Genomic DNA, 27,164 nt, shown 5'->3' on the forward strand with positions numbered 1-27,164 from the left:
CAGTGTTATACAGAGACAGACCCGTCCCCACCAGTACTGTACCCCAGTGTTATACAGTGACAGACCCGTCCCCACCAGTACTGTACCCCAGTGTTATACAGTGACAGACCCGTCCCCACCAGTACTGTACCCCAGTGTTATACAGCGACAGACCCGTCCCCACCAGTACTGTACCCCAGTGTTATACAGTGACAGACCCGTCCCCACCGGTACTGTACCCCAGTGTTATGCAGTGACAGACCCGTCCCCACTGGTACTGTACCCCAGTGTTATGCAGAGACAGTCCCGTTCCCACCAGTACTGTACCCCAGTGTTATACAATGACAGTCCCGTCCCCACCAGTACTGTACCCCAGTGTTATACAGAGACACACCCGTCACCACCAGTACTGTACCCCAGTGTTATACAGCGACAGACCTGTCCCCACCAGCACTGTACCCCAGTGTTATACAGTGACAGACCCGTCCCCACCAGTACTGTACCCCAGTGTTATACAGCGACAGACCTGTCCCCACCAGCACTGTACCCCAGTGTTATACAGTGACAGTCCCGTCCCCACCAGTACTGTACCCCAGTGTTATACAGTGACAGACCCATCCCCACCAGTATTGTACCCCAGTGTTATTACAATGACAGACCCGTCCCCACCAGTACTGTACCCCAGTGTTATACAGTGACACACCCGTCCCCACCAGTACTGTACCCCAGTGTTATATAGTGACACACCCGTCCCCACCAGTACTGTACCCCAGTGTTATACAGTGACAGACCCGTCCCTGCCAGTACTGTACCCCAGTGTTATACAGTGACAGACCCGTCCCCACCAGTACTGTACCCCAGTGTTATATAGTGACACACCCGTCCCCACCAGCACTGTACCCCAGTGTTATTACAATGACAGACCCGTCCCCACCAGTACTGTACCCCAGTGTTATACAGTGACACACCCGTCCCCACCAGTACTGTACCCCAGTGTTACATAGTGACACACCCGTCCCCACCTGTACTGTACCCCAGTGTTATACAGTGACAGACCCGTCCCTGCCAGTACTGTACCCCAGTGTTATACAGTGACAGACCCGTCCCCACCAGTACTGTACCCCAGTGTTATACAGCGACAGACCCGTCCCCGCCAGTACTGTACCCCAGTGTTATACAGCGACAGACCCGTCCCCGCCAGTACTGTACCCCAGTGTTATACAGCGACAGACCCGTCCCCACCAGTACTGTACCCCAGTGTTATACAGCGACAGACCCATCCCCACCAATACCGTACCCCAGTGTTATACAGTGATGGACTCCACATGCTGCTGGTTTTTTGAGAGAGGGTTGTGATTTCTGGCTTCAGTTTACACTGTTATTGTGATGGGGTTTGAGACAATTTAATAACTGTCATCTATCCAATGGAGACCAATTAATGGAGCACAAAGGGTTAAGTTCTGACTGTGTCAGTGAACTGAATGAGTTTGTTCCTCAGCATCTCTCCCCCTGTGCCTGTGTGGATGTATGATTGGCCAACCCCATGCTGTTTATACTCAGTGACGGCACTATGACTGGGTTAATTACAGCCTTTCGTCAGGATGTGGTTTGCACCACCAAGAGTGATTGTTATCTGCAGTTACCCTGGGTGAGCGTGAACTGGGCTTGCTGTGGCGCTGGTTATAGGACTGGAGTCACATGTACACCCAGGTTGTGTAAGGCTGGCAGCTTTCCATGCATACGTGAGGAAGCAGTCGTTTGTATTTACGACCAGGGCAGATATTTGGCGTTAAATTCAACAGCTCCACTTTCCAGGCACAGATTTGAATGTGAATCCAGTGAAGTATTGGCTCCAGGTTCAGTAATGAGCACAATAACATCACCCTCTCAGCCTGGGAGCTCCATAGGGGGGCAGCAACACTCTCACATACGTTACAACAACTCTGGATCAAGAGAAAATTGGCAGAAAGGGATTTGAAAAAGTTTACCATTGTAAAGCATTCGATCTCTTCACTACGAGAGTGGTTGATCTCTCAGACAGCAATGTGATAATGACCTAGATCACCAGTTATTCGAGATGTTAACTCTAATAAAAACATCAGCCCAGACCTCAGCGAAAGCAACCTGAAATAACAGCTCACTCAGCAACGTAGGCTGGATAGACTGGCCTTGTTCCCTGCACTGTAGGAGGCTGAGGGATGATCTTATAGAGGTCTATAAAATAATGAGGGGCACTGATCAGCTAGATAGTCAATATCTTTTCCCAAAGGTAGGGGAGATTAGAACTAGAGGGCATAGGTTTAGGGTGAGAGGGGAGAGATACAAAAGTGTCCAGAGGGGCAATTTTTTCACACAGAGGGTGGTGAGTGTCTGGAACAAGCTGCCAGAGGTGGTAGTAGAGGCAGGTACAATTTTATCGTTTAAAAAGTGTTTAAACAGTTACATGGATAAGATGGGTATACAGGGATATGGGCCAAATGTGGGCAATTGGAACTAGCTTAGTGGCAAAAACAGGGTGGCATGAGCAAGTTGGGCAAAAGGGTCTGTTTCCTTGGTGTAAACCTTTATGACTCAATAATAAATAGGGTCTTGTCCAAAAGGCAGCTCCTCTGACAGTGCGGCACTGCCTCGGCGCTGACCCTCTGACAGTGCGGCACTGCCTCGGCGCTGACCCTCTGACAGTGCGGCACTGCCTCGGCGCTGACCCTCTGACAGTGCGGCACTGCCTCGGCGCTGACCCTCTGACAGTGCGGCACTGCCTCGGCGCTGACCCTCTGACAGTGCGGCACTGCCTCGGCGCTGACCCTCTGACAGTGCGGCACTGCCTCGGCGCTGACCCTCTGACAGTGCGGCACTGCCTCGGCGCTGACCCTCTGACAGTGCGGCACTGCCTCGGCGCTGACCCTCTGACAGTGCGGCACTGCCTCGGCGCTGACCCTCTGACAGTGCGGCACTGCCTCGGCGCTGACCCTCTGACAGTGCGGCACTGCCTCGGCGCTGACCCTCTGACAGTGCGGCACTGCCTCGGCGCTGACCCTCTGACAGTGCGGCACTGCCTCGGCGCTGACCCTCTGACAGTGCGGCACTGCCTCGGCGCTGACCCTCTGACAGTGCGGCACTGCCTCGGCGCTGACCCTCTGACAGTGCGGCACTGCCTCGGCGCTGACCCTCTGACAGTGCGGCACTGCCTCGGCGCTGACCCTCTGACAGTGCGGCACTGCCTCGGCGCTGACCCTCTGACAGTGCGGCACTGCCTCGGCGCTGACCCTCTGACAGTGCGGCACTGCCTCGGCGCTGACCCTCTGACAGTGCGGCACTGCCTCGGCGCTGACCCTCTGACAGTGCGGCACTGCCTCGGCGCTGACCCTCTGACAGTGCGGCACTGCCTCGGCGCTGACCCTCTGACAGTGCGGCACTGCCTCGGCGCTGACCCTCTGACAGTGCGGCACTGCCTCGGCGCTGACCCTCTGACAGTGCGGCACTGCCTCGGCGCTGACCCTCTGACAGTGCGGCACTGCCTCGGCGCTGACCCTCTGACAGTGCGGCACTGCCTCGGCGCTGACCCTCTGACAGTGCGGCACTGCCTCGGCGCTGACCCTCTGACAGTGCGGCACTGCCTCGGCGCTGACCCTCTGACAGTGCGGCACTGCCTCGGCGCTGACCCTCTGACAGTGCGGCACTGCCTCGGCGCTGACCCTCTGACAGTGCGGCACTGCCTCGGCGCTGACCCTCTGACAGTGCGGCACTGCCTCGGCGCTGACCCTCTGACAGTGCGGCACTGCCTCGGCGCTGACCCTCTGACAGTGCGGCACTGCCTCGGCGCTGACCCTCTGACAGTGCGGCACTGCCTCGGCGCTGACCCTCTGACAGTGCGGCACTGCCTCGGCGCTGACCCTCTGACAGTGCGGCACTGCCTCGGCGCTGACCCTCTGACAGTGCGGCACTGCCTCGGCGCTGACCCTCTGACAGTGCGGCACTGCCTCAATGCTGAATCATTGTATCGAGGGTAGTTTATCACTGCTCTGTGACAGTTCAACTGGGATCTCCTAGGATCAGGAGTAGTGTATCTCTGTGACTGTGTCATTGGATGTCACTGTTTCTGAGGGCTGAGTTTGTCCTCTTTAACCTTTGTGTGTTCTCTATTGCAGTGTCACTGGGATATGTCCACAATGGTTTACCCACGAGATGAGAAACTGAGTCAGGAAGACATTATTTCAAACACCAAGGTGGTGATGCAAGGACTGGAGGCTCTGAAGAATGAACATAACTCAATCCTTCACAGCCTGATGGAGACCATTAACTGTCTGAAGAAAGATGAGGAGGCAAATCTAGTCCACGAGAAATCCAATCTCATCAGGAAATCGGTGGAAATGATTGAACTTGGCCTGGGAGAGGCCCAGGTACCAATAGGAGAGTGCCTGTGAGAGAGAGAGTGGCTGGGACAGAGTGGGTGGAAGAGAGAGGGAGAGATGGTGGTGCAGATATTGGCGGAGCAGCAGGGTGCGGGCACCATGGTCGGAGTGTGTGTCGCGGTGCAGATTGCGCTCAGGGTGTGTGTGTCGCGGTGCAGATTGCGCTCAGGGTGTGTGTGTCGCGGTGCGGATTGCGCTCGGTGTGTGTGCCGCGGTGCGGATTGCGCTCAGGGTGTGTGTGTCGCGGTGCGGATTGCGCTCAGGGTGTGTGTGTCGCGGTGCGGATTGCGCTCAGGGTGTGTGTGTCGCGGTGCGGATTGCGCTCAGGGTGTGTGTGTCGCGGTGCGGATTGCGCTCAGGGTGTGTGTGTCGCGGTGCGGATTGCGCTCAGGGTGTGTGTGTCGCGGTGCGGATTGCGCTCGGTGTGTGTGTCGCGGTGCGGATTGCGCTTGGTGTGTGTGTCGCGGTGCGGATTGCGCTTGGTGTGTGTGTCGCGGTGCGGATTGCGCTTGGTGTGTGTGTCGCGGTGCGGATTGCGCTTGGTGTGTGTGTCGCGGTGCGGATTGCGCTCGGTGTGTGTGTCGCGGTGCGGATTGCGCTCAGGGTGTGTGTGTCGCGGTGCGGATTGCGCTCGGTGTGTGTGTCGCGGTGCGGATTGCGCTCAGGGTGTGTGTGTCGCGGTGCGGATTGCGCTCGGTGTGTGTGTCGCGGTGCGGATTGCGCTCAGGGTGTGTGTGTCGCGGTGCGGATTGCGCTCAGGGTGTGTGTGTCGCGGTGCGGATTGCGCTCAGGGTGTGTGTGTCACGGTGCGGATTGCGCTCGGTGTGTGTGTCGCGGTGCGGATTGCGCTCAGGGTGTGTGTGTCGCGGTGCGGATTGCGCTCAGGGTGTGTGTGTCGCGGTGCGGATTGCGCTCGGTGTGTGTGTCGCGGTGCGGATTGCGCTCAGGGTGTGTGTGTCGCGGTGCGGATTGCGCTCAGGGTGTGTGTGCTCTCCCTCAGGTGATGATGGCTTTGTCCGTTCACTTGAACACGGTGGAATCAGAAAAGCAGAAGCTGCGAGCACAGGTACGCAGGCTGTGTCAGGAGAACCAGTGGCTGCGGGATGAGTTGGCCAACACCCAGCAGAAGCTGCAGCGCAGTGAACAAACTGTGGCCCAACTCGAGGAGGAGAAGAAACATCTGGAGTTCATGAACCAGCTGAAGAAATATGATGATGACAGCTCCCCCACAGTAAGTCCCAGAACCCCATCCACACAGCCCAGCCCCCCTCCGCCACCAGTCACTGCATCGTTCCCCAAGTCCCCATCTCCCTCTCTCCCCCCCCCCGACCTCCCCCAGATGTTGAAAGCTATGATTTTATTTCTTTCACAGGAGGAAAAGGAAGGTGATTCTTCGAAAGATTCACTGGATGACCTCTTCCCTGAGGAGGAAGAACAGGGCACAGGAAGTAAGTTCTCGTGTTGTCCCGTCTGACCCCGCTGCCCCCCGACCCCTTCCCACCCCAGATGTTCCCCCCCACCCTCTGCTTGCACCCTGCTCCCTGACACCCTCTGTACCTTTTCTGCTCTTCCTGCCCCTTTGTGTGCCCCTGCCCCCTGCCCCCATCACCCCCTCCATCACCCACTCTCTCTGTGTTTCTGATGGGTTTTACACTCTCTCTCTCTCTCTCCCTCTCTCTCTCTCTCCCTGTGACAGTCAGTCACCCTCACAGCAGCAGTGCGGTGGCTGCAGCCCAGCAGGGTGGATATGAGATTCCAGCGAGGCTCCGCACGCTGCATAACCTGGTGATTCAGTACGCCTCACAGGGACGCTATGAGGTGGCAGTGCCCCTCTGTAAACAGGCACTGGAGGATCTGGAGAAGACATCAGGCCATGATCACCCTGACGTGGCCACAATGCTGAATATCCTCGCCCTGGTCTACAGGTGGGTAGGAGCTGAGTGAATGCAGCAACTGGCACTGAGTTCCCCACTAGCAGTCTGTTCCCTTGCTTCTGCCCCCGCCCCCACCCCCCTGTGTCTGCTGCCCTGCCCCATCTCTCCACACCCCCCCACTCCCCTCCCCAACTCAGCCCCTGTTGACCTTTCACCCCCTTGTTAGCCCCCATTGACCTTTCACCCCCTTATTAGCCCCCATTGACCTTTCACCCCCTTGTTAGCCCCCATTGACCTTTCGCCCCCCCCCCTTGTTAGCCCCCTTGATCTTTCGCCCCCTTGTTAGCCCCGACTCTCTCAGCAATCTGCTCACTCAGTCTTTTGAGGGAGAGACTCCCCGAGACTCAGCAGCCTCAGAAAACACTTCACCCCATCCCCGTTTCCAGTCACTCACCCTTTATTTTTAAACAGTGACTCCCGATTCTACATTCTGCCACAAGAGGAAACCACTCACCTCACCCCACCCCACCCCTTCATTCCTTTGAATGAATTTGGAAGAAAAGGTGTGGTTTCACCAGTGTCTGGTACAAGTTGAAATCATGTCTGCAGCGGAAGGTAACATTCTAATAACTTGGCTGCACCTTCACCGTGTAAAATTCACAGGCCCGGATACCTCTGAATCTCCGAGCTCTGTGCAGGTTTTAAAATGAAGAGCCTCCCATGTAGGACAGATCAGGAGAGTTAGTTTCTCTCCATGGCTGCTCAGTCTATGGAGTTCAGACTTTATAAAATTCTTTCATGGGTGTAGGTATTGCAGGCTGCAACATTTATTGTCCATCCCTAATTGCCCTTGAACTGGGAGCTTGCTGGAGCATGTCAGGGTCAACCAGGAGTTAAACGTAGGCCAGACCAGGTAAGGATGGCAGATTTCCTTCCTTAAGGAAGGGATTTTACAGCAGTTAACAACGGTTTCGTGGCCATGACTGTTAATTCCAGATGTTTTTATTGAATTCGAACTTGGCCATTGGCTGATATTTGAACTCAGAGGCCAGGGTTTCTGGATTACTAAAGTGACAATATCACCACCCTGCCTCCCTTAACAGATAAGGGAGTGAGGGTTATGGGTCCAGACAGACACGTGACATTGAGATCACAGTCACATCAGCTGTGATCTTACCGAGTGGTGGAGCAGGGTCTGCACCTCACTCCTGCTCCAAGTTCACACCAGCTGTCCCTGACTCACAGCATTTCAAACCTCTGGACTGCCTCAGCCTGGCTGCTCTGTCTCACTCTGTTTTCTCTCCCTTTCTATGCAGGGACCAGAATAAATACAAAGAAGCGGCCCATCTGTTAAACGACGCCCTATCTATCCGAGAGAAGACCTTGGGCAAGGACCACCCAGCTGTAAGTCAAGCAAACTCTTGCACTGGGGAGGGATACAATCAGCAAAGCTGTCAGGAGTGCTGGAGGTGGGCATTGCACCCAGGCCCCTTCCCCAGAGGGTTAGAGTGAACTGTGGCACAAGACATTAGATCAGTGAAATACAACTCAATATTCCTTGTCACACAGAAACATAGAAGATAGGAGCAGGATGAGGCCATTCGGCCCTTCGAGCCTGCTCTATCGTCCAACTCAATAGCCTAATGCTGCTTTTTCCCTATAACTTTTGATCCCAAGTGCTATATCCAGCCGCTTCCTGAATACATTCAATGTTTTGGCATCAACTACTTCCTGTGGTAATGAATTCCACAGGCTCGCCACTCTTTAGGTGAAGAAATGTCTCCTCACCTCCGTCCTAAATGGCCTACCCCGAATCCTCAGATTGTGACCCCTTGTTCTGGACTCTTCCTCTTCCTCGTCTTCTCCCCCGCCCGCCCATCAGGACCATCCTCCCTGCATCTACCCTGTCTGGTCGTCTTATTTCTCCTTCATACATCCATGCTGATTCTGATCCTGCTGCTGCTGTTCTGCTATAAGGTCCTTGATAATGGATTTGAGAATGTTCCGCACTGCCGATGTTAAGCTTACTGGTCTATAATTCCCTGTTTTCTGTCTACCTCCCTTTTTTAGCTGCCCTTCAATCTGCAGGGACTGTTCCAGAGTCTATAGAACCCTGGAAGATGACCACCAATGCATCCACTATTTCCAGAGCCATTTCCTTAAGTACTCTGGGATGTAAATTATCAGGCCCTGGGGATTTATCCACATTCAATCCCATCAATTTTCCCAGCACCATTTCCCCGCTAATATTGATCTGTCTCAGTTCTTCCCACGCACTAAATCTTGCATTCTTCAACGCTTCTGGTATCTGATTTGTGTCCTTTTGTGAAGTCAGAACCAAAGTATGTACTCAGTTGCTCGGCCATTTCTTTGTCTCCTATTATACGTCCCCCGTTTCTGTCTGTAGGGACCCACATGTGTCTTCACCTCTTTCCTTTCACGTATCTACAGAAACTCTTAGTGTCAGTCTTAATGTTCCCTACAAGCTGTATGCTTCTTCCTTAGATCAGATACCTCTCTCAATTCCTTTGTAAGCCATGGACTAGCCCTCTTACCCATTTTGCTTTTATCACAGCTAACACCCAGCACTCACCAGACAGTAACACAGACAGAATGCAGATAGAGAAATGGGTTAGATACAAAGTAAAGCTCCCTCTACACTGTTTCCATCCACCCCCCCCCCTCCCCAAAATCAAACACTCCCAGGACAGGTACAGCACGGGGTTAGATACAGAGTAAAGCTCCCTCTACACTGTCCCCCATCAAACACTCCCAGGACAGGTACAGCACAGGGTTAGATACAGAGTAAAGCTCCTCCTTTCTTGTTGCCAAATCTTGTTTGAATGTGGGGGTGATAGTTCCAGGGTGAAGGATGTTGTTGTTACCAGTTGTCTGTTGTTTGTGTGTAGGTAGCAGCGACGCTGAATAATCTGGCTGTTCTGTATGGGAAACGGGGCAAGTACAAGGAAGCAGAGCCTCTGTGTAAGAGAGCGTTGGAGATCCGCGAAAAGGTGAGCTGATCACAGTCAGTATTGTAATGAGTAGAACGGCACAGTTTGTCAGAGCTCAGCTTTTCCGTCAGGATTAAACTGGGGCTCAGCGATTCCCTGTTGGAAGACACAGGCATGACCAAATTGCCCAATCCTAGATAGCCCTGAACTGAGAGTCCACTCACCATATCACAGGGCAGCAGAGGCTGGAGTCACGTGTAGGCCAGACCAGGTAAGGATGGTAGAATTTCCTTCCCAAAAGGACATTAGTGACCCAGAAAGATCCTTTATGACAATTGTGATAATTGCAGAGGGTCAGTACTGACAAGCAGCACTTGTCTAGCTCACCAAACTGAAATCTACAGTCTTTATCACCTATTTCCAAAGATAATTTCCATATTCTACTGAGAATCGCATCTTGTAACAATATGCTAATTACCTAAATTAATTAACTTTGATATTTATATCAAATACTGAGGGAGTGCCGCACTGTCAGAGGGTCAGTGCTGAGGGAGTGCCGCACTGTCAGAGGGTCACACTTGCTATGTCTGTGGGGAATGCTGTGTGTGCATTTGCAGCTGCCCAGGCTGGACTGTGTTGTGATTCAGACTGTGTTTGTGTGGCAGGTACTGGGTAAAGATCATCCTGACGTGGCGAAGCAGCTGAATAACCTGGCTCTGCTGTGTCAGAACCAGGGCAAGTATGAGGAGGTGGAGTACTATTACCGACGCGCTCTAGAGATTTATGAGTCCCGACTTGGACCTGATGACCCCAATGTTGCCAAGACCAAGAACAACTTGGTAAGCTGCGCGATGGGGGGGCAGGGCCAGTCCAGTGGGTGGGGGAGAGGGCGAGGGGCTCCGGCAGGGCGGGTGTGGGGGGGGGGGAGGAGTTGGGGACAGCTTGGGACCGGATGGGCGGGGGTGCAGGGTGGTGTCAGAGCAGCTGATTGACAGGGGCAGCTGAGCTCAGGGCAGGGGCTTTTCAAGTGAATGTGAACCGGGCAGGGAGGGGTCGGAGGGGCAGGGAGATAAATGGGGCGTGCGGCGGGCGGATAGGTGAAGGAGGGGTGCAGGGGGGTCAGTGAGGGAGGCCGGGGTAGTCAGTGAGGGGGCTGGGGGCAGAGGGACCAGTGAGGGGGTGAGGTGGACAGTGAGGGGGCAGAGGTGTGAGTGAGGGTGCAAGAGGTCAAAGAAGGGGAGAGGGGGGCAGTGAGGGGGCGAGGAAGAAAATGTGGGCATGGGGCAGCAGGCAGTGTTGTGGCAGGGGTCAGTGAAGGAGCGTGGGGGTCAGTGAGGTGGGATGCGTGAGGGGGCATGGGGATGGTGAGGGGGTGGCAGGCAGTGAGGTGAGGGTGAGGCGGCGTGGGATCAGTGAGGGGGGCGGGGAGGGTTGGGGCCCAGTGAGAGGGTTCGGGGAGCAGTGGGGGGGCGGGTGGCAGTGAGGCGGCGTGGGCACAGTGAGTCGCTGGTGAGTTAGTGAGTGGCTGGGGGCTCTGAGGACGTGGGTTCTCTGAAGGTGGGCAGGGGGCAGTGTGAACTTGCTGTTAATCTAATGATTCGTTGATTTCCACCTCCCACCCACCCCCAGGCTTCGTGCTATCTGAAACAAGGCAAATACAAGGAGGCTGAGACTCTGTACAAGGACATCCTGACCCGGGCCCATGAGAAGGAGTTTGGATCAGTTAATGGTACACTGTCAACGTATTCCAGCTGGGAATGCAGAGAATATAAACCCATCCAACTCAAATCACTAACCCCCCCCCTCGCCCAACTCAAATCACTAACCCCCCCCAACTCAAATCACTAACCCCCCCCCCCCGTCCAACTCAAATCACTAACCCCCCCCAACTCAAATCACTAACCCCCCCCCCCGTCCAACTCAAATCACTAACCCCCCCCCCCGTCCAACTCAAATCACTAACCCCTCCCCCCGCACCCAACTCAAATCACTAACCCCCCCCAACTCAAATCACTAACCCCCCCCCCCCGTCCAACTCAAATCACTAACCCCCCCCCAACTCAAATCACTAACCCCCCCCCCCGTCCAACTCAAATCACTAACCCCTCCCCCCCACCCAACTCAAATCACTAACCCCCCCCAACTCAAATCACTAACCCCCCCCCCCCGTCCAACTCAAATCACTAACCCCCCCCCCCCGTCCAACTCAAATCACTAACCCCCCCCCCGTCCAACTCGAATCACTAACCCCCCCCCCCCCCGTCCAACTCAAATCACTAACCCCCCCCCCCCCGTCCAACTCAAATCACTAACCCCCCCCAACTCAAATCACTAACCCCCCCCCCGTCCAACTCAAATCACTAACCCCCCCCAACTCAAATCACTAACCCCCCCCCCCGTCCAACTCAAATCACTAACCCCCCCCCCCCCGTCCAACTCAAATCACTAACCCCCCCCAACTCAAATCACTAACCCCCCCCCCCCCCGTCCAACTCAAATCACTAACCCCCCCCAACTCAAATCACTAACCACCCCCCCCCCCGTCCAACTCAAATCACTAACCCCCCCCAACTCAAATCACTAACCCCCCCCAACTCAAATCACTAACCCCCCCCCCGTCCAACTCAAATCACTAACCCCCCCCCCCCGTCCAACTCAAATCACTAACCCCCCCCCCCCGTCCAACTCAAATCACTAACCCCCCCCAACTCAAATCACTAACCCCCCCCCCCCCCGTCCAACTCAAATCACTAACCCCCCCCGTCCAACTCAAATCACTAACCCCCCCCAACTCAAATCACTAACCCCCCCCCTCGCCCAACTCAAATCACTAACCCCCCCCAACTCAAATCACTAACCCCCCCCCGTCCAACTCAAATCACTAACCACCCCCCCCCCCCCGTCCAACTCAAATCACTAACCCCCCCCCAACTCAAATCACTAACCCCCCCCCGTCCAACTCAAATCACTAACCCCCCCCAACTCAAATCACTAACCCCCCCCCCCCCCAACTCAAATCACTAACCCCCCCCCCCCCCGTCCAACTCAAATCACTAACCCCCCCCCGTCCAACTCAAATCACTAACCCCCCCCAACTCAAATCACTAACCACCCCCCCCCCCCGTCCAACTCAAATCACTAACCCCCCCCAACTCAAATCACTAACCCCTCCCCCCCCGTCCAACTCGAATCACTAACCCCTCCCCCCCCGTCCAACTCAAATCACTAACCCCCCCGTCCAACTCAAATCACTAACCCCCCCCCTCGCCCAACTCAAATCACTAACCCCCCCCAACTCAAATCACTAACCCCACCCCCCCCGTCCAACTCAAATCACTAACCCCCCCCCTCGCCCAACTCAAATCACTAACCCCCCCCCCCGTCCAACTCAAATCACTAACCCCCCCCCCCCGTCCAACTCAAATCACTAACCCCCCCCCCCCGTCCAACTCAAATCACTAACCCCCCCCCCGTCCAACTCAAATCACTAACCCCCCCCCCCGTCCAACTCAAATCACTAACCCCCCCCCCGTCCAACTCAAATCACTAACCCCCCCCAACTCGAATCACTAACCCCCCCCCCCCCGTCCAACTCAAATCACTAACCCCTCCCCCCCGTCCAACTCGAATCACTAACCCCCCCCCCCGTCCAACTCAAATCACTAACCCCTCCCCCCCGTCCAACTCGAATCACTAACCCCCCCCCCCCGTCCAACTCGAATCACTAACCCCTCCCCCCCGTCCAACTCAAATCACTAACCCCCCCCCGTCCAACTCAAATCACTAACCCCCCCCAACTCGAATCACTAACCCCCCCCCCGTCCAACTCGAATCACTAACCCCTCCCCCCCCCGTCCAACTCAAATCACTAACCCCCCCGTCCAACTCAAATCACTAACCCCTCCCCCCGCCCAACTCAAATCACTAACCCCTCCCCCCGCCCAACTCAAATCACTAACCCCCCCCCCCGTCCAACTCAAATCACTAACCCCCCCCTCCGTCCAACTCAAATCACTAACCCCCCCCCCCCATCCAACTCAAATCACTAACCCCCCCCCCCCATCCAACTCAAATCACTAACCCCCCCCCCATCCAACTCAAATCACTAACCCCTCCGTTAGTCAATGGGAGGGGGAGAGAGGGGCGGGTGGACGGTTTCTCTCGATGCGTTGACAGAATGATGTCCTTATTTCCAGGTGAGAATAAACCGATCTGGATGCACGCTGAGGAACGTGAGGAACTGAGTAAGGTGAGCGCCATTCCCTCGGCATTCCCGCTCTCCAGAACCATCCCCTGCCCCTGCCTCCGAAGGCCACTACCTTTCAGGGTTTGCCCCTTTGTCAAGTCAGCTGATGAAGGAGCAGCACTCTGAATGCTGGTAGTGTTTACTACCAAATAAACCTGTTGGATTTTAACTTGGTGTTGTGAGACTTCTTACTGTGTTTACCCCAGTCCAACACTGGCATCTCCAGTTATATGAGACAGCCAGTTATTTATCCAGTCGGCCAAACTTCCCTCTATCCCACACCACCTCACTTTCTTCATGAGCCTACCATGGGGAACCTTATCAAACACCTTACTAAAATCCATGTATACGACATCAACTGCTCTACCTTCATCTACACACTTAGTTACTTCCTCAAAGAATTCAATCAAATTTGTGAGGCAGGACTTACCCCTCATGAAACTGTGCTGATTATCCCAAATTAAACTGCATCTTTCCAAATGGTCATAAATCCTATGCCTCTGGACCTTTTCCATTAACTTACTGACCACCAAAGTAAAACTAACTGGCCTGTAATTACAGGGTTATCTAGATAACCACATGAACAGACTGGGAATAGAGGGATACAAACGGGGATGGTCTAGTTAGGGACACATGGTTGGTGCAGGCTTGGAGGGGCCGAAGGGTCTGTTCCTGTGCTGTATTGTTCTTTGACTGATGACCTGAGCAGAAAGCACCGTCCCAGTCGCTTTCGAACTGTTGTGTTGTGTTGCAGGGGAAACGCAAGGACAGTGCACCTTACGCAGAGTATGGGGGCTGGTACAAGGCTTGCAAAGTCAACAGGTGAGGAATGCCAACAGGTAACACTGAGGTTTTTGGGAGGATGGATTGAGGGGCCAGAGGCTGAAAGGTGTAGTTTTTAACCTAGTCCCGTAATACTGAGATGCACACATCAGCCAGGATACTGGTCAGTCATCCAGGTGACTAAGTGAATGAGAACAGTCTCTCAATAGTTATGATGCAGAGGGAGATCATTCAGCAGCACGGTGACACAGTGATTCACACTGCTGTCTCACAGCGCCAGGGACCCGGGTCAGCACGGTGACACAGTGATTCACACTGCTGTCTCACAGCGCCAGGGACCCGGGGCAGCACAGTGACACAGTGATTCACACTGCTGTCTCACGGTGCCAGGGACCCGGGGCAGCACGGTGACACAGTGATTCACACTGCTGTCTCACAGTGCCAGGGACCCGGGGCAGCACGGTGACACAGTGATTCACACTGCTGTCTCACAGCGCCAGGGACCCGGGGCAGCACGGTGACACAGTGATTCACACTGCTGTCTCACAGTGCCAGGGACCCGGGGCAGCACGGTGACACAGTGATTCACACTGCTGTCTCACAGTGCCAGGGACCCGGGGCAGCACGGTGACACAGTGATTCACACTGCTGTCTCACAGTGCCAGGGACCCGGGGCAGCACGGTGACACAGTGATTCACACTGCTGTCTCACAGTGCCAGGGACCCGGGGCAGCACGGTGACACAGTGATTCACACTGCTGTCTCACAGTGCCAGGGACCCGGGGCAGCACGGTGACACAGTGATTCACACTGCTGTCTCACAGTGCCAGGGACCCGGGGCAGCACGGTGACACAGTGATTAGCACTGCTGTCTCACCCTGCCGGCCCCGCTCCGGCCATGTTTAATCCCAGTGTACGGGTACGTGGCCCTTGCTGTGCAGCCACCCAGTATCTGATTGAATTTGAATTCTCTCTTCCAGCCCCACAGTCAATACCACTCTGAGGAATCTTGGAGCATTGTACAGGCGCCAAGGGAAGCTGGAGGCTGCAGAAACCCTGGAAGAATGTGCAACCCGATCCCGCAAACAGGTAACTGCCATCCCCACCAGTACTGTACCCCAGTGTTATACAGTGACAGACCCGTCCCCACCAGTACTGTACCCCAGTGTTATACAGTGACAGACCCGTCCCCACCAGTACTGTACCCCAGTGTTATACAGAGACAGACCCATCCCCACCAGTACTGTACCCCAGTGTTATACAGAGACAGACCCGTCCCCACCAGTACTGTACCCCAGTGTTATACAGTGACAGACCCGTCCCCACCAGTACTGTACCCCAGTGTTATACAGTGACAGACCCGTCCCCACCAGTACTGTACCCCAGTGTTATACAGTGACAGACCCGTCCCCACCGGTACTGTACCCCAGTGTTATACAGTGACAGACCCGTCCCCACCGGTACTGTACCCCAGTGTTATACAGAGACAGACCCGTCCTCACCAGTACTGTACCCCAGTGTTATACAGAGACAGACCCGTCCCCACCAGTACTGTACCCCAGTGTTATACAGCGACAGACCCGTCCCCACCAGTACAGTACCCCAATGTGATACACTGACAGACCCGTCCCCACCAGTACTGTACCCCAGTGTTATACAGTGACAGACCTGTCCCCACCGGTACTGTACCCCAGTGTTATACAGCGACAATCCCTATACCCACCGGTACTGTACCCCAGTGTGATAGTGACAGACCCGTCCCCACCAGTACTGTACCCCAGTGTTATACAGCGACAGACCCTGTACCCACCAGTACAGTACCCCAGTGTTGTACAGCACAGACCCTGTACCCACCAGTACAGTACCCCAGTGTTATACAGTGACAGACCCATCCCCACCAGTACTGTACCCCAGTGTTATACAGCGACAGACCCGTCCCCGCCAGTACTGTACCCCAGTGTTATACAGCGACAGACCCGTCCCCACCAGTACTGTACCCCAGTGTTACACAGCGACAGACCCGTCCCCACCAGTACTGTACACCTGTGTTACACAGTGACAGACCCGTCCCCACCAGTACTGTACCCCAGTGTTATACAGTGACAGACCCCTCCCCACCAGTACTGTACCCCAGTGTTATACAGTGACAGAGCCATCCCCACCAGTACTGTACCCCAGTGTTACACAGTGACAGACATAAGAACATAAGAAATAGGAGCAGGAGTAGGCCAACTAGCCCTTCGAGCCTGCCCCGCCATTCAATAAGATCATGGCTGATCTGTCGTGGCTCAGTTCCACATTCCCGCCCTCTCCCCATAACCCTTAATCCCCTCTCTTATCAAAAACCCATCAACCCCCGTCTTAAAAATATTTAGCGAGGTAGCCTCCACCACTTCAACGGGCAGAGAATTCCAGAGATTCACCACCCTTTGAGTGAAGAAGTTCCTCCTCAACTCCGTTCTAAACCGCCTCCCCTTTATCTTGAGGCTGTGCCCCCTAGTCCTACTATCCTTTCTGAGCGGGAAGAGTCTCTCCACCTCTATCCTATCCATCCCATTCATCATCTTATACGTCTCAATGAGATCTCCCCTCATTCTTCTAAACTCTAACGAGTACAAGCCTAATTAATTCAGCTTCTCCTCATAGCTCAACCCCCTCAACTTTGGCATCAGCCTGGTAAACCTCCTCTGCATTCCCTCCAAGGCCAAAATATCCTTGCGTAAGTACGGCGCCCAGAACTGCACACAGTACTCCAGCTGCGGCCTCACCAATGCCCTATACAGCTGCAGCAAGACCTCCCTACTTTTATATTCAATCCCCCTCGCGATGAAGGCCAGCATCCCATTTGCCTTCCTGACCACCTGCTGCACCTGCAAGCTGGGTTTTTGCGACTCATGCACAAGGACCCCGAGGTCCCTCTGCACCGTCGCTTGCTGCAGTTTTTCTCCACGTAAGTAATAATCCTTCCTACCATTATTCCTACCAAAGTGGACCACCTCGCACTTGCCAACATTAAATTCCATTTGCCATTTCCTGGCCCATTCGCCCAGCCTATCTAGATCCTTCTGTAGACTCTCACCACCCTCCGCACAATTTGCCTTTCCACCAATCTTGGTGTCATCAGCAAATTTCGACACCCTACACTCGGTTCCCTCCTCCAGATCATCTATATAAATGGTAAATAGCTGAGGCCCCAGCACCGACCCCTGGGGCACTCCACTAGTCACCATCCGCCAATCCGAATAGCACCCATTGACCCCCACTCTCTGCCTCCTATTTGACAACCAATCCTCTATCCACGCTAACACCCTACCCCCAACTCCATGCCCCCTGACCTTCTGCAATAACCTCTTGTGAGGTACCTTGTCAAACGCCTTCTGAAAATCAAGAAAGACCACATCCACCGGCTCTCCTCTATCCACCGCCCTAGACACATCCTCATAGAACTCCAGTAAATTTGTCAGACACGACTTCCCTTTAACGAAACCATGCTGCGTCTGCTCTATCAAGCAGTTCCCCTCAAGATGCCTCGCTATTTCCTCCTTGATGACGGATTCTAACATTTTACCTACAACAGACGTTAAACTAACAGGCCTATAATTCCCTGCCTTTTGCCTGGCACCCTTCTTAAACAACGGCGTAACATTAGCCGTTTTCCAATCTTCCGGCACTTCCCCGGAATCCAGCGACGTCTGGAAAATAACCACCAAGGCATCCACTATCACATCCGCCATTTCTTTCAGGACCCTCGGATGCATTCCATCTGGTCCTGGGGATTTATCCACAATCAGCCCGTCCAGTCTGTCAAGCTGTCGAGACCCGTCCCCAACTGTACTGTACCCCAGTGTAATACAGCGACAGGCCCGTCCCCACCAGTACTGTACCCCAGTGTTATACAGTGACAGACCTGTCCCCACCAGTACTGTACCCCAGTGTTATACAGCGACAGGTCCGTCCCCACCAGTACTGTACCCCAGTGTTATACAGCGACAGACCCGTCCCCACCAGTACTGTACCCCAGTGTTATACAGCGACAGGTCCGTCCCCACCAGTACTGTACCCCAGTGTTATACAGCGACAGACCCGTCCCCACCAGTACTGTACCCCAGTGTTACACAGCGACAGACCCGTCCCCACCAGTACTGTACCCCAGTGTTACACAGCGACAGACCCGTCCCCACCAGTACTGTACCCCAGTGTTATACAGCGACAGACCCGTCCCCACCGGTACTGTACCCCAGTGTTATACAGAGACAGACCCGTCCCCACCAGTACTGTACCCTGTTACAGTGACAGACCCGTCCCCACCGGTACTGTACCCCAGTGTTATAAAGTGACAGACCCGTCCCCACCAATACTGTACCCCAGTGTTATACAGCGACAGCCCCGTCCCCACCGGTACTGTACCCCAGTGTTACACAGCGACAGACCTGTCCCCACCAGTACTGTACCCCAGTGTTATACAGTGACAGACCCGTCCCCACCAGTACTGTACCCTGTTACAGTGACAGACCCGTCCCCACCAGTACTGTACCCCAGTGTTATATAGTGACAGACCCGTCCCCACCAGTACTGTACCCCAGTGTTATACAGCGACAGACCTGTCCCCACCAGTACTGTACCCCAGTGTTATACAGTGACAGACCCGTCCCCACCAGTATTGTACCCTGTTACAGTGACAGACCCGTCCCCACCAGTACTGTACCCCAGTGTTATACAGCGACAGACCCGTCCCCACCAGTACTGTACCCCAGTGTTATACAGCGACAGACCCGTCCCCACCAGTACTGTACCCCAGTGTTATACAGCGACAGACCCGTCCCCACCAGTACTGTACCCCAGTGTTATACAGCGACAGACCCGTCCCCACCAGTACTGTACCCCAGTGTTACACAGCGACAGACCCGTCCCCACCAGTACTGTACCCCAGTGTTATACAGCGACAGACCCGTCCCCACCAGTACTGTACCCCAGTGTTATACAGTGACAGACCCGTCCCCACCAATACTGTACCCCAGTGTTATACAGCGACAGACCCGTCCCCACCAGTACTGTGCCCCAGTGTTATACAGAGACAGACCCGTCCCCACCAGTACTGTACCCCAGTGCTATACAGAGACAGACCCGTCCCCACCAGCACTGTACCCCAGTGTTATACAGTGGCAGACCCGTCTCCACCAGTACTGTACCCCAGTGTTATACAGAGACAGACCCATCCCCACCAGTACTGTACCCCAGTGTTATACAGAGACAGTCCCATCCCCACCGGTACTGTACCCCAGTGCTATACAGTGACAGACCCGTCCCCACCAGTACTGTACCCCAGTGTTATACAGAGACAGACCCGTCCCCACCAATACTGTACCCCAGTGTTATACAGAGACAGACCCGTCCCCACCAATACTGTACCCCAGTGTTATACAGTGACAGACCCGTCCCCACCAGTACTGTACCCCAGTGTTATACAGAGACAGACCCATCCCCACCGGTACTGTACCCCAGTGTTATACAGTGACAGACCCGTCCCCACCAGTACTGTACCCCAGTGTTATACAGTGACAGACCCATCCCCACCAGTACTGTACCCCAGTGTTATACAGTGACAGACCCGTCCCCACCAGTACTGTACCCCAGTGTTATACAGTGACAGACCCGTCCCCACCAATACTGTACCCCAGTGTTATACAGAGACAGACCCGTCCCCACCAGTACTGTACCCCAGTGTTATACAGAGACAGACCCGTCCCCACCAATACTGTACCCCAGTGTTATACAGTGACAGACCCGTCCCCACCAGTACTGTACCCCAGTGTTATACAGTGACAGACCCGTCCCCACCAGTACTGTACCCCAGTGTTATACAGCGACAGACCCGTCCCCACCAGTACTGTACCCCAGTGTTATACAGTGACAGACCCGTCCCCACCAGTACTGTACCCCAGTGTTATACAGTGACAGACCCGTCCCCACCAGTACTGTACCCCAGTGTTATACAGTGACAGACCCGTCCCCACCAGTACTGTACCCCAGTGTTATACAGTGACAGACCCGTCCCCACCAGTACTGTACCCCAGTGCTATACAGAGACAGACCCGTCCCCACCAGTACTGTACCCCAGTGTTATACAGAGACAGACCCGTCCCCACCAATACTGTACCCCAGTGTTAGATGCTGTATTTTGTATCTTCCAATATTTGGAGGTTTTAATGTTTTAAATTGCTCTCTCGCAGTGATGACTGCTGTTTGATGCTCAGCTGCTACTTGCTTCACTAACAGCTGTACTGAGTGTCTTGATCCTGAATGTGTGTTTTTCTCTCTCTGTCTCATTCTCGCTCCGCCTTGCTGCATCTATCAAGCTGGCACCTGCCTCTGTAAGTGTCCACCTTTCATTTCCTCGACTCAATACTGCCTGCTGCTATTTCCTAACTCCATTCCAGTCTCTTACCGGATGTCCTTACCTCTCTGTCCCAGGGTCTCGACCCCATTCACCAGAGCAGAGTGGTGGAGATTCTGAAAGATGGTGAAGGCACTTCTCGGAGACGGAGTCGTGACAGCCAGATTGGCACCCCTGTCAAGTACGAGAGTGGATCAGAAGGTGGTTCAGAGGTCAGCATGGCAGTCGAGTGGACTGGGGTGAGTTTGATTAACATGAGTTGCTTCTTAATGCTGTTCTATCTCTGCTGTGCCTGCTTCCCAGTCACAGGCATGCTCCCTGACTGGGTAGGGCACTATTACTGTCAGGGTCAGGAGCATGAGTTCCCACTCCTGGCTGCGTTCTGTTGATGCCTCTCATTGTGGACCAGCCAACTGTGATAGGAGAACAGGGCGAGGGGGTGTTTAATTGGGTGTTAAGGGTGTCCAGCCTCACGGAGTAAGTGCAAGGAAAGTTTATTTTTAATAATTCAAAATTTATTTATTTGTATCGCAAGTAGGCTTACATTAACACTGCAATGAAGTTACTGTGAAAATCCCCTAGTGAAATACAGCAGCCTCGCTGCCTCTGTTTCCCCCGCACTCCTGTGTAATCCGGGGCCAGTGATGGGCCCCTTGCTGGATTCACACACACAGTTCCAGCGTGGTCACAGAGACGCACAGGTACACAGAGCTTCAGGGTGTGAGCTGGACACTTCCAGAGCTTGGAGTCACCACAGCAGATTGTCAGCAATCAGCCTTTCAGAAAGCCACAGTTTTGCTGTCCTTGCCTTTCTGGCTCTCGCTCCTGTTTTTAATTCTATCTCTGCAGTCCCAGGAGCGAACTGCTCCCTGTTTAATATCCGGAACTCACCGCTGTCCTCCCATCCAACCCAACCCAACTCCCAGTGCCTCAGGCATCTCGCTGCTCTCTCCTCCAGCACTCCCCCTCCCTCTCCCATAGGGTGGGGTGGGGGCGGCGGTGTGTGTGTGTGTGTGTGTGTGTGTGTGTGTGTGTGTGTGTGTGTGTGTGTGTGTGTGTGTGTGGGTGGGGGGGGTCGGTCATGTGTGTGATGTTCCCTTCCTTTTGCTCCACATCTGGTCCAGCTGCGGTCATTGGAGGGTGAGATACACAGCTCACTCTCTCCCCCACCCCAGGTGGCTCTGCCCCCACTGCCTGGGGCTGCTCCTCCCTCCCTCCCTCCCTCATTCTCTCCCCCCTCGTGCGCTCTCTCTCTCTCCCGCTCCCCCTACCTCTCGGACTCTCTCCCCCTCCCCCTCCCCCTACCTCTCGGGCTCTCTCCCCCTCCCCCTCCCCCTACCTCTCGGGCTCTCTCCCCCTCCCCCTCCCCCTACCTCTCGGGCTCTCTCCCCCTCCCCCTCCCCCTACCTCTCGGGCTCTCTCCCCCTCCCCCTCCCCCTACCTCTCGGGCTCTCTCCCCCTCCCCCTCCCTCTCCATCCACTGACTGCTTTGGGCAGACTGATGTTTCTGAGCTTTTGTCGAGTTTTATTCACCAGTTTTTCTATGTTTTCTCTCTCTTTTTGCTCTTGTCTGCCAGGCTTAATGCTGCCAGCGACTGCCCTGTTGCCTGAGCGTGGATGTGTGTGTGGTGTCCCTCAGAACGGTTCCTTCTGTACCATTCCTGCCTGCCTACATCCAGAACCTCTCCACCACTTAAATAAAATCACCCACGGACTGTCCACTTGTCTCCGCTGCGTTCCTGCCAACCCCTCGATGCTACCGTTACAAAGCTGCTTTCTGAAGATTCTGTCCTATATTTGAATGAAATGGCAGTGATATCTCTGTTCTGACCTGCTGTTTGTTGGATGGGGTCTGATCGGCCCAGTTCTGGTTCCATTTTGGTTGCATGATATCGCATCAGTTCCAAACAATCTGGTGGCAAATTTCTGTCTAAAAACATTGTGAAAATTGCCTATTTGGTTGTAAAGTCAGTGGAATAGAGGCAGTGCAGGTGGAGTGTGCTGGAAAGACAGACTGTGAGCCTCCCTTTAACAAACGTCTGTCTGTGTGTGTGTTCCTGTGTGCGTGCACGCCTGTGTGTGTGTGCATGTGCCTGGCCTGTGTGCACGTGCACACATATCCCTGTTTGTGTGTATCCCTGTGTTTGTGTGTGCACGCATACCCCTGCGTGTATATGTGTGTGTGCACATGAGAAATAGAAGTGGGAGTAGCCACCAGAGCCTTTGAGCCTGCCCCACTGTCCAGTACCATCATGGCTGATGTATATTGGCCTTAACTCCTTTTCTGTACCATTCCCCCATCGCCCTCTGTTCCTCCATCTGTCAAATATTTATCCACGTCCACTCTAAATACTTCTAATGTTCGAGTCTCCAGCATCCTTTGGGGCAGAGAATTCCAGAGATTTACTTCCCCCTGCGAGGAGAAATTTCTAAGCACCTCAATTTGAAATGAGTGGCCCTTTATCTTGTAGCTTTGTTCCCTTGTTCGCAACTCTCCCACTGGCGGAAACATCTCGCTATCTGCCCTGTCAGGATTTTAAGATAAAAGCAAAATAGAGTGGATGCTGGAATCTGAAACAAAAATCGAGTTCTGACGAAGGGTCATCTAGTCTCGAAACATTGGCTCGATTCTCTCTCCACAGTTGTTGTCAGACTTGCTATCACATTTTTCAGCATTTCCCTGCAGGATCTTGTATGTCTGAATACGGTCACCCCTCACTCTTCTAAACCCCAACAAATATAGACCAAGATTATTGATAGGACAAGCCTGTCATCCCAGGAATTAGCCTGGTGAATCGCCTCTGGACTGCCTCTAATGTTACTATATCCGTCATAGGTAAGGGGACCAAAACTGTACGCAGTATTCCAGGTGAGGCCTCACCAACACCCTGTACAATTACAACAAAACCTCTCTATTTTAAACCCCAACCCCTTTGCAATAAAGGCCAAAATGTCATTTGCCTTTATAACTTCTTGTTGGACCTGCCTGCTAGCTTTGTGATTCATGCACCAGAACACCCAGATCCCTCTATACTTAACTCACCTGCAGTCTCACTCCATTTACAAGATTACAGACAGATTGGATAGGGAGCAGCTGTTGAAGGGTCAGTCACGAGGGGACATAGGTCCAAGGTGAGGGGTGGGAGGTTTAGGGGGGAGGTGAGGGTCTAGAATGCGCTGCCTGGGAGAGTGGTGGAGGCAGGATGCCTCACATCCTTTAAAAAGTACCTGGATGAGCACTTGGCACATCAGAACATTCCAGGCTATGGACCAAATGCTGGCAGATTAGGTGGGAGTTCAGGTGTTTCTAATGTGTCAAAGAAAGAACAAAGAAAATTACAGCGCAGGAACAGGCCCTTCGGCCCCTCCAAGCCTGCATCGACCATTGGCCGACTGAACTACACTCCCCAACCTTCCCAGGACCATATCTCTCTATTCCCATCCTATTCATGTACTTAGCAAGATGCCCCTTAAAAGTTACCACTGTATCCACTTCCACTACCTCCCCCGGCAACGTGTTCCAGGCACCCACTACTCTCCGTGTAAAAAAAATAAAATCTCCCTCGTACATCTCCTTTAAACCTTGCCCCTCACACCTTAAACCTGTGCCCCTGAGTAATTGACTCTTCCACCCTGGGAAAAAGCTTCTGACTATCCACTCTGTCCATGCCTCTCAATCTTGTAGACTTTTATCAGGTCTCCCCTCAACCTCCGTCGCTCCAGTGAGAACAAACCAAGTTTCTCCAACCTCTCCTCATAGCTAATGCCCTCCATACCAGGTAACATCCTGTAAATCTTTTCTGTACCCTCTCCAAAGCCTCCACATCCTCCTGGTAGTGTGGTGACCAGAATTGAACACTATATTCCAAGTGCAGTCTAAGCTTCTATAAAGCTGCAGCCTGACTTGCCAATTTTTAAACTCAATACCCCGGCCGATGAAGGCAGGCATGCCGTATGCCTTCTTGACTACCTTCTCCACCTGCATTGGCACTTTCAGTGACCTGTGTACCTGTACACCCAGATCCCTCTGCCTATCAATACTCTTAAGGGTTCTGCCATTTATTGTATATTTCCTATCTGTATTAGACCTTCCAAAATGCATTACCTCACATTTGTCTGGATTAAACTGCATCCGCCATCTCTCTGCCCAAGTCTCCAACTGATCTATATCCTGCTGTATCCTCTGATGGTCCTCATCGCTATCCGCAAATCCACCAACCTTTGTGTCATCGGCAAACTTACTAATCAATCCAGTTACATTTTCCTCCAAATCATTTATATATATTACAAACAGCAAAGATCCCAGCACTGATCCCTGAGGAACACCTCTTGTCACAGCCGTCCAAACAGAAACACAGCGTAGACTTGATGGGCCAAAGGACCTTCTATCTCCATGTTAAACTCCATTTGCCCAGTTTCCACTCACTCTCCCAATCTATCTATATCCCATTGCAAAATTACAATATCCTTATCTCAGCCTGCCCTTCCACCAACCTTGCGTCATCGACAAATTTGGAAATCTTGTATTCTGTTCCTTCCTCCAGCTTATTAATGGATATCGTGAACAATTGTGGGCCAAAAAGCTGATCCCTGTGGTACTCCACTAATTATACCTTTCCACTCTGAAAAGGACCCATGTATTCCAACTTTGTATTCTGCATGACAGCCAGTTTTCAATCCATGCTAATACACTTACACCAATTCCATGGGCTTTTATTTTATGCTCCAGTTTCTCATGTGGCACCTTGTCAAATGCCCTTTGGGAATCTAAATGCACTACATCTACAGGTTCCCCTCTATCTACTCTTCCTGTTACATCCTCGAAGAATTTGAGTAAATTTGTCAAACATGATTTCCCTTTTATAAAACCATGTTGACTGGATTTGATTACATTCAGCTTTCCCAAATGATTAACTATTTCATCTTTGTTTATTGACTCACACGTCTTGCCAATAATAGATGTTAAACTGCCTTCCACCTTCCTCCCTTTTTGAACAGGAGAGTCACATTAGCCATTTTCCAATCTTCTGGTATCCTCCCAGAATTCAGCAAGTTATGAAAAATTTCAACCAATGGGTGTATTGTCTCTGCAGCCACTTCCATTAAAACCCTGGCTCGCAGTTTATCAGGTCCTGGTTACTTGCAGATGTAGTGCATAGGGCATTTGACAAGGTGACTTGTCCGATCTGGAACTGAGGGCATGGTTGCTAAATTTGCGGATGATACAACGATATGTAGAGGAACAGGCAGCTTTGAGGAAGCAGGGGAGCTGCAGAAGGACTTGGACAGGTTTGGCAGATGGAATACAATGTGGAAAAGTGTGAGGTTATGCACTTTGGTAGGAAGAATAGAGGTGTAAAAGCACTACAGATGCTGGAATCTGAAACCAAAAGAGAGAACACTGGAAAATTTCCACAGGTCTGACAGCATCTGTAAGGAGAGAAAAGAGCTGATATTTTGAGTCCAGATGACCCTTTGTCAAAGCTATCAGCTTTTTTAAATGGGGAAAGGCTTTAGAAATCTGAAGCACAAAGGGACTTTGAAGTCCTGGTTTAAGATTCTCTTAAGGTTAACGTGCAGGTTCAGTCGGCAGTTAGGAAGGCAAATGCAATGTTAGCATTCATGTCGAGAGGGCTAGAATACAAGAGCAGGGATGTACTCCTGAGGCTGGATAAGGCTCTGGTCAGACCCCATTTGGAGTATTGTGAGCAGTTTTGGGCCCCGTATCTAAGGAAGGATGTGCTGGCCTTGGAAAGGGTCCAGAGGAGGTTCACAAGAATGATCCCTGGAATGAAGAGCTTGTCGTATGAGGAACGGTTGAGGAATCTGGGTCTGCACTCATTGGAGTTTAGAAAGATGAGGGGGGCATCTTATTGAAACTTACAGGATACTGCGAGGCCTGGATAGAGTGGACGTGGAGAGGATGTTTCTGCTAGTGGGAGCAATCAGAACTCGAGGGCACAACCTCAGAGTGAAGGGACGCTCCTTTAAAACAGATGAGGAGGAATTCAGCCAGAGAGTGGGGAATGTGTGGAACTCTTTGCTACAAAAGGCTGTGGAGTCCAGGTCATTGAGTGTCTTTAAGACAGAGATAGATAGGTTCCTGATTAATAAGGGGATCAGGGGTTATGGGAAAAGGCAGGAATTTGGGGATGAGAAAAATATCAGCCATGATTGAATGGCGGAGCAGACGCAATGGGCCGAGTGGCCTCATTCTGCTGCTTATATCTTCGCTCCTTGTATTTCTCAGTCCCTTGTAATTGGGATTTTTGTAAGTGCCACCATATTAATAGAAATCAGCCCACCTGATAGCTGAAGGATTTTTGTAGAATCTTCTATGGCGAAGACTGATGTAAAAGATTGATTTAACATATCCATCATTTCTTTGTTATCAATTCACCCAGCGCATTCAGCTGCCCACATTACAGTTCCTGGGCACCACACTCACTGCTCCATCAGCAACAGTTATACCTTCAGCTGTCAAACCACCAAGTTCCAGAATTTTCCATCCATATCTCACTTCCA

General features: G+C 52.9%; 1 protein-coding gene across 2 annotated transcripts in view; it reads left to right on the forward strand.

Moving 5' to 3' along the window:
* The window catches only part of LOC145340195 (kinesin light chain 1-like), a 40,277-nt gene extending 13,422 nt beyond the window's left edge, over nucleotides 1–26,855 (forward strand). Inside the window, exons 2-15 of one of the 2 annotated variants that reach the window (XM_080184623.1) lie at nucleotides 4,128–4,379; nucleotides 5,392–5,622; nucleotides 5,764–5,839; nucleotides 6,088–6,316; nucleotides 7,582–7,669; nucleotides 9,175–9,276; nucleotides 9,882–10,055; nucleotides 10,846–10,945; nucleotides 13,413–13,465; nucleotides 14,217–14,284; nucleotides 15,226–15,334; nucleotides 20,602–20,616; nucleotides 20,717–20,878; nucleotides 22,217–26,855. In XM_080184623.1, the coding sequence (XP_080040749.1) occupies nucleotides 4,128–4,379; nucleotides 5,392–5,622; nucleotides 5,764–5,839; nucleotides 6,088–6,316; nucleotides 7,582–7,669; nucleotides 9,175–9,276; nucleotides 9,882–10,055; nucleotides 10,846–10,945; nucleotides 13,413–13,465; nucleotides 14,217–14,284; nucleotides 15,226–15,334; nucleotides 20,602–20,616; nucleotides 20,717–20,878; nucleotides 22,217–22,222 (1,665 nt within the window). In that variant the 3' untranslated portion in view covers nucleotides 22,223–26,855. The remainder of the gene's footprint in view (nucleotides 1–4,127; nucleotides 4,380–5,391; nucleotides 5,623–5,763; nucleotides 5,840–6,087; nucleotides 6,317–7,581; nucleotides 7,670–9,174; nucleotides 9,277–9,881; nucleotides 10,056–10,845; nucleotides 10,946–13,412; nucleotides 13,466–14,216; nucleotides 14,285–15,225; nucleotides 15,335–20,601; nucleotides 20,617–20,716; nucleotides 20,879–22,216) is intronic. The other variant, XM_080184624.1, reaches the window with a different exon arrangement.
* The last annotated feature ends 309 nt before the right edge of the window (nucleotides 26,856–27,164 follow it).

Source organism: Carcharhinus amblyrhynchos, unplaced genomic scaffold (genome assembly GCF_965287045.1).
Source record: "Carcharhinus amblyrhynchos unplaced genomic scaffold, sCarAmb.v2.hapA scaffold_832, whole genome shotgun sequence".
In the NCBI taxonomy this organism is placed as follows: domain Eukaryota; kingdom Metazoa; phylum Chordata; class Chondrichthyes; order Carcharhiniformes; family Carcharhinidae; genus Carcharhinus; species Carcharhinus amblyrhynchos.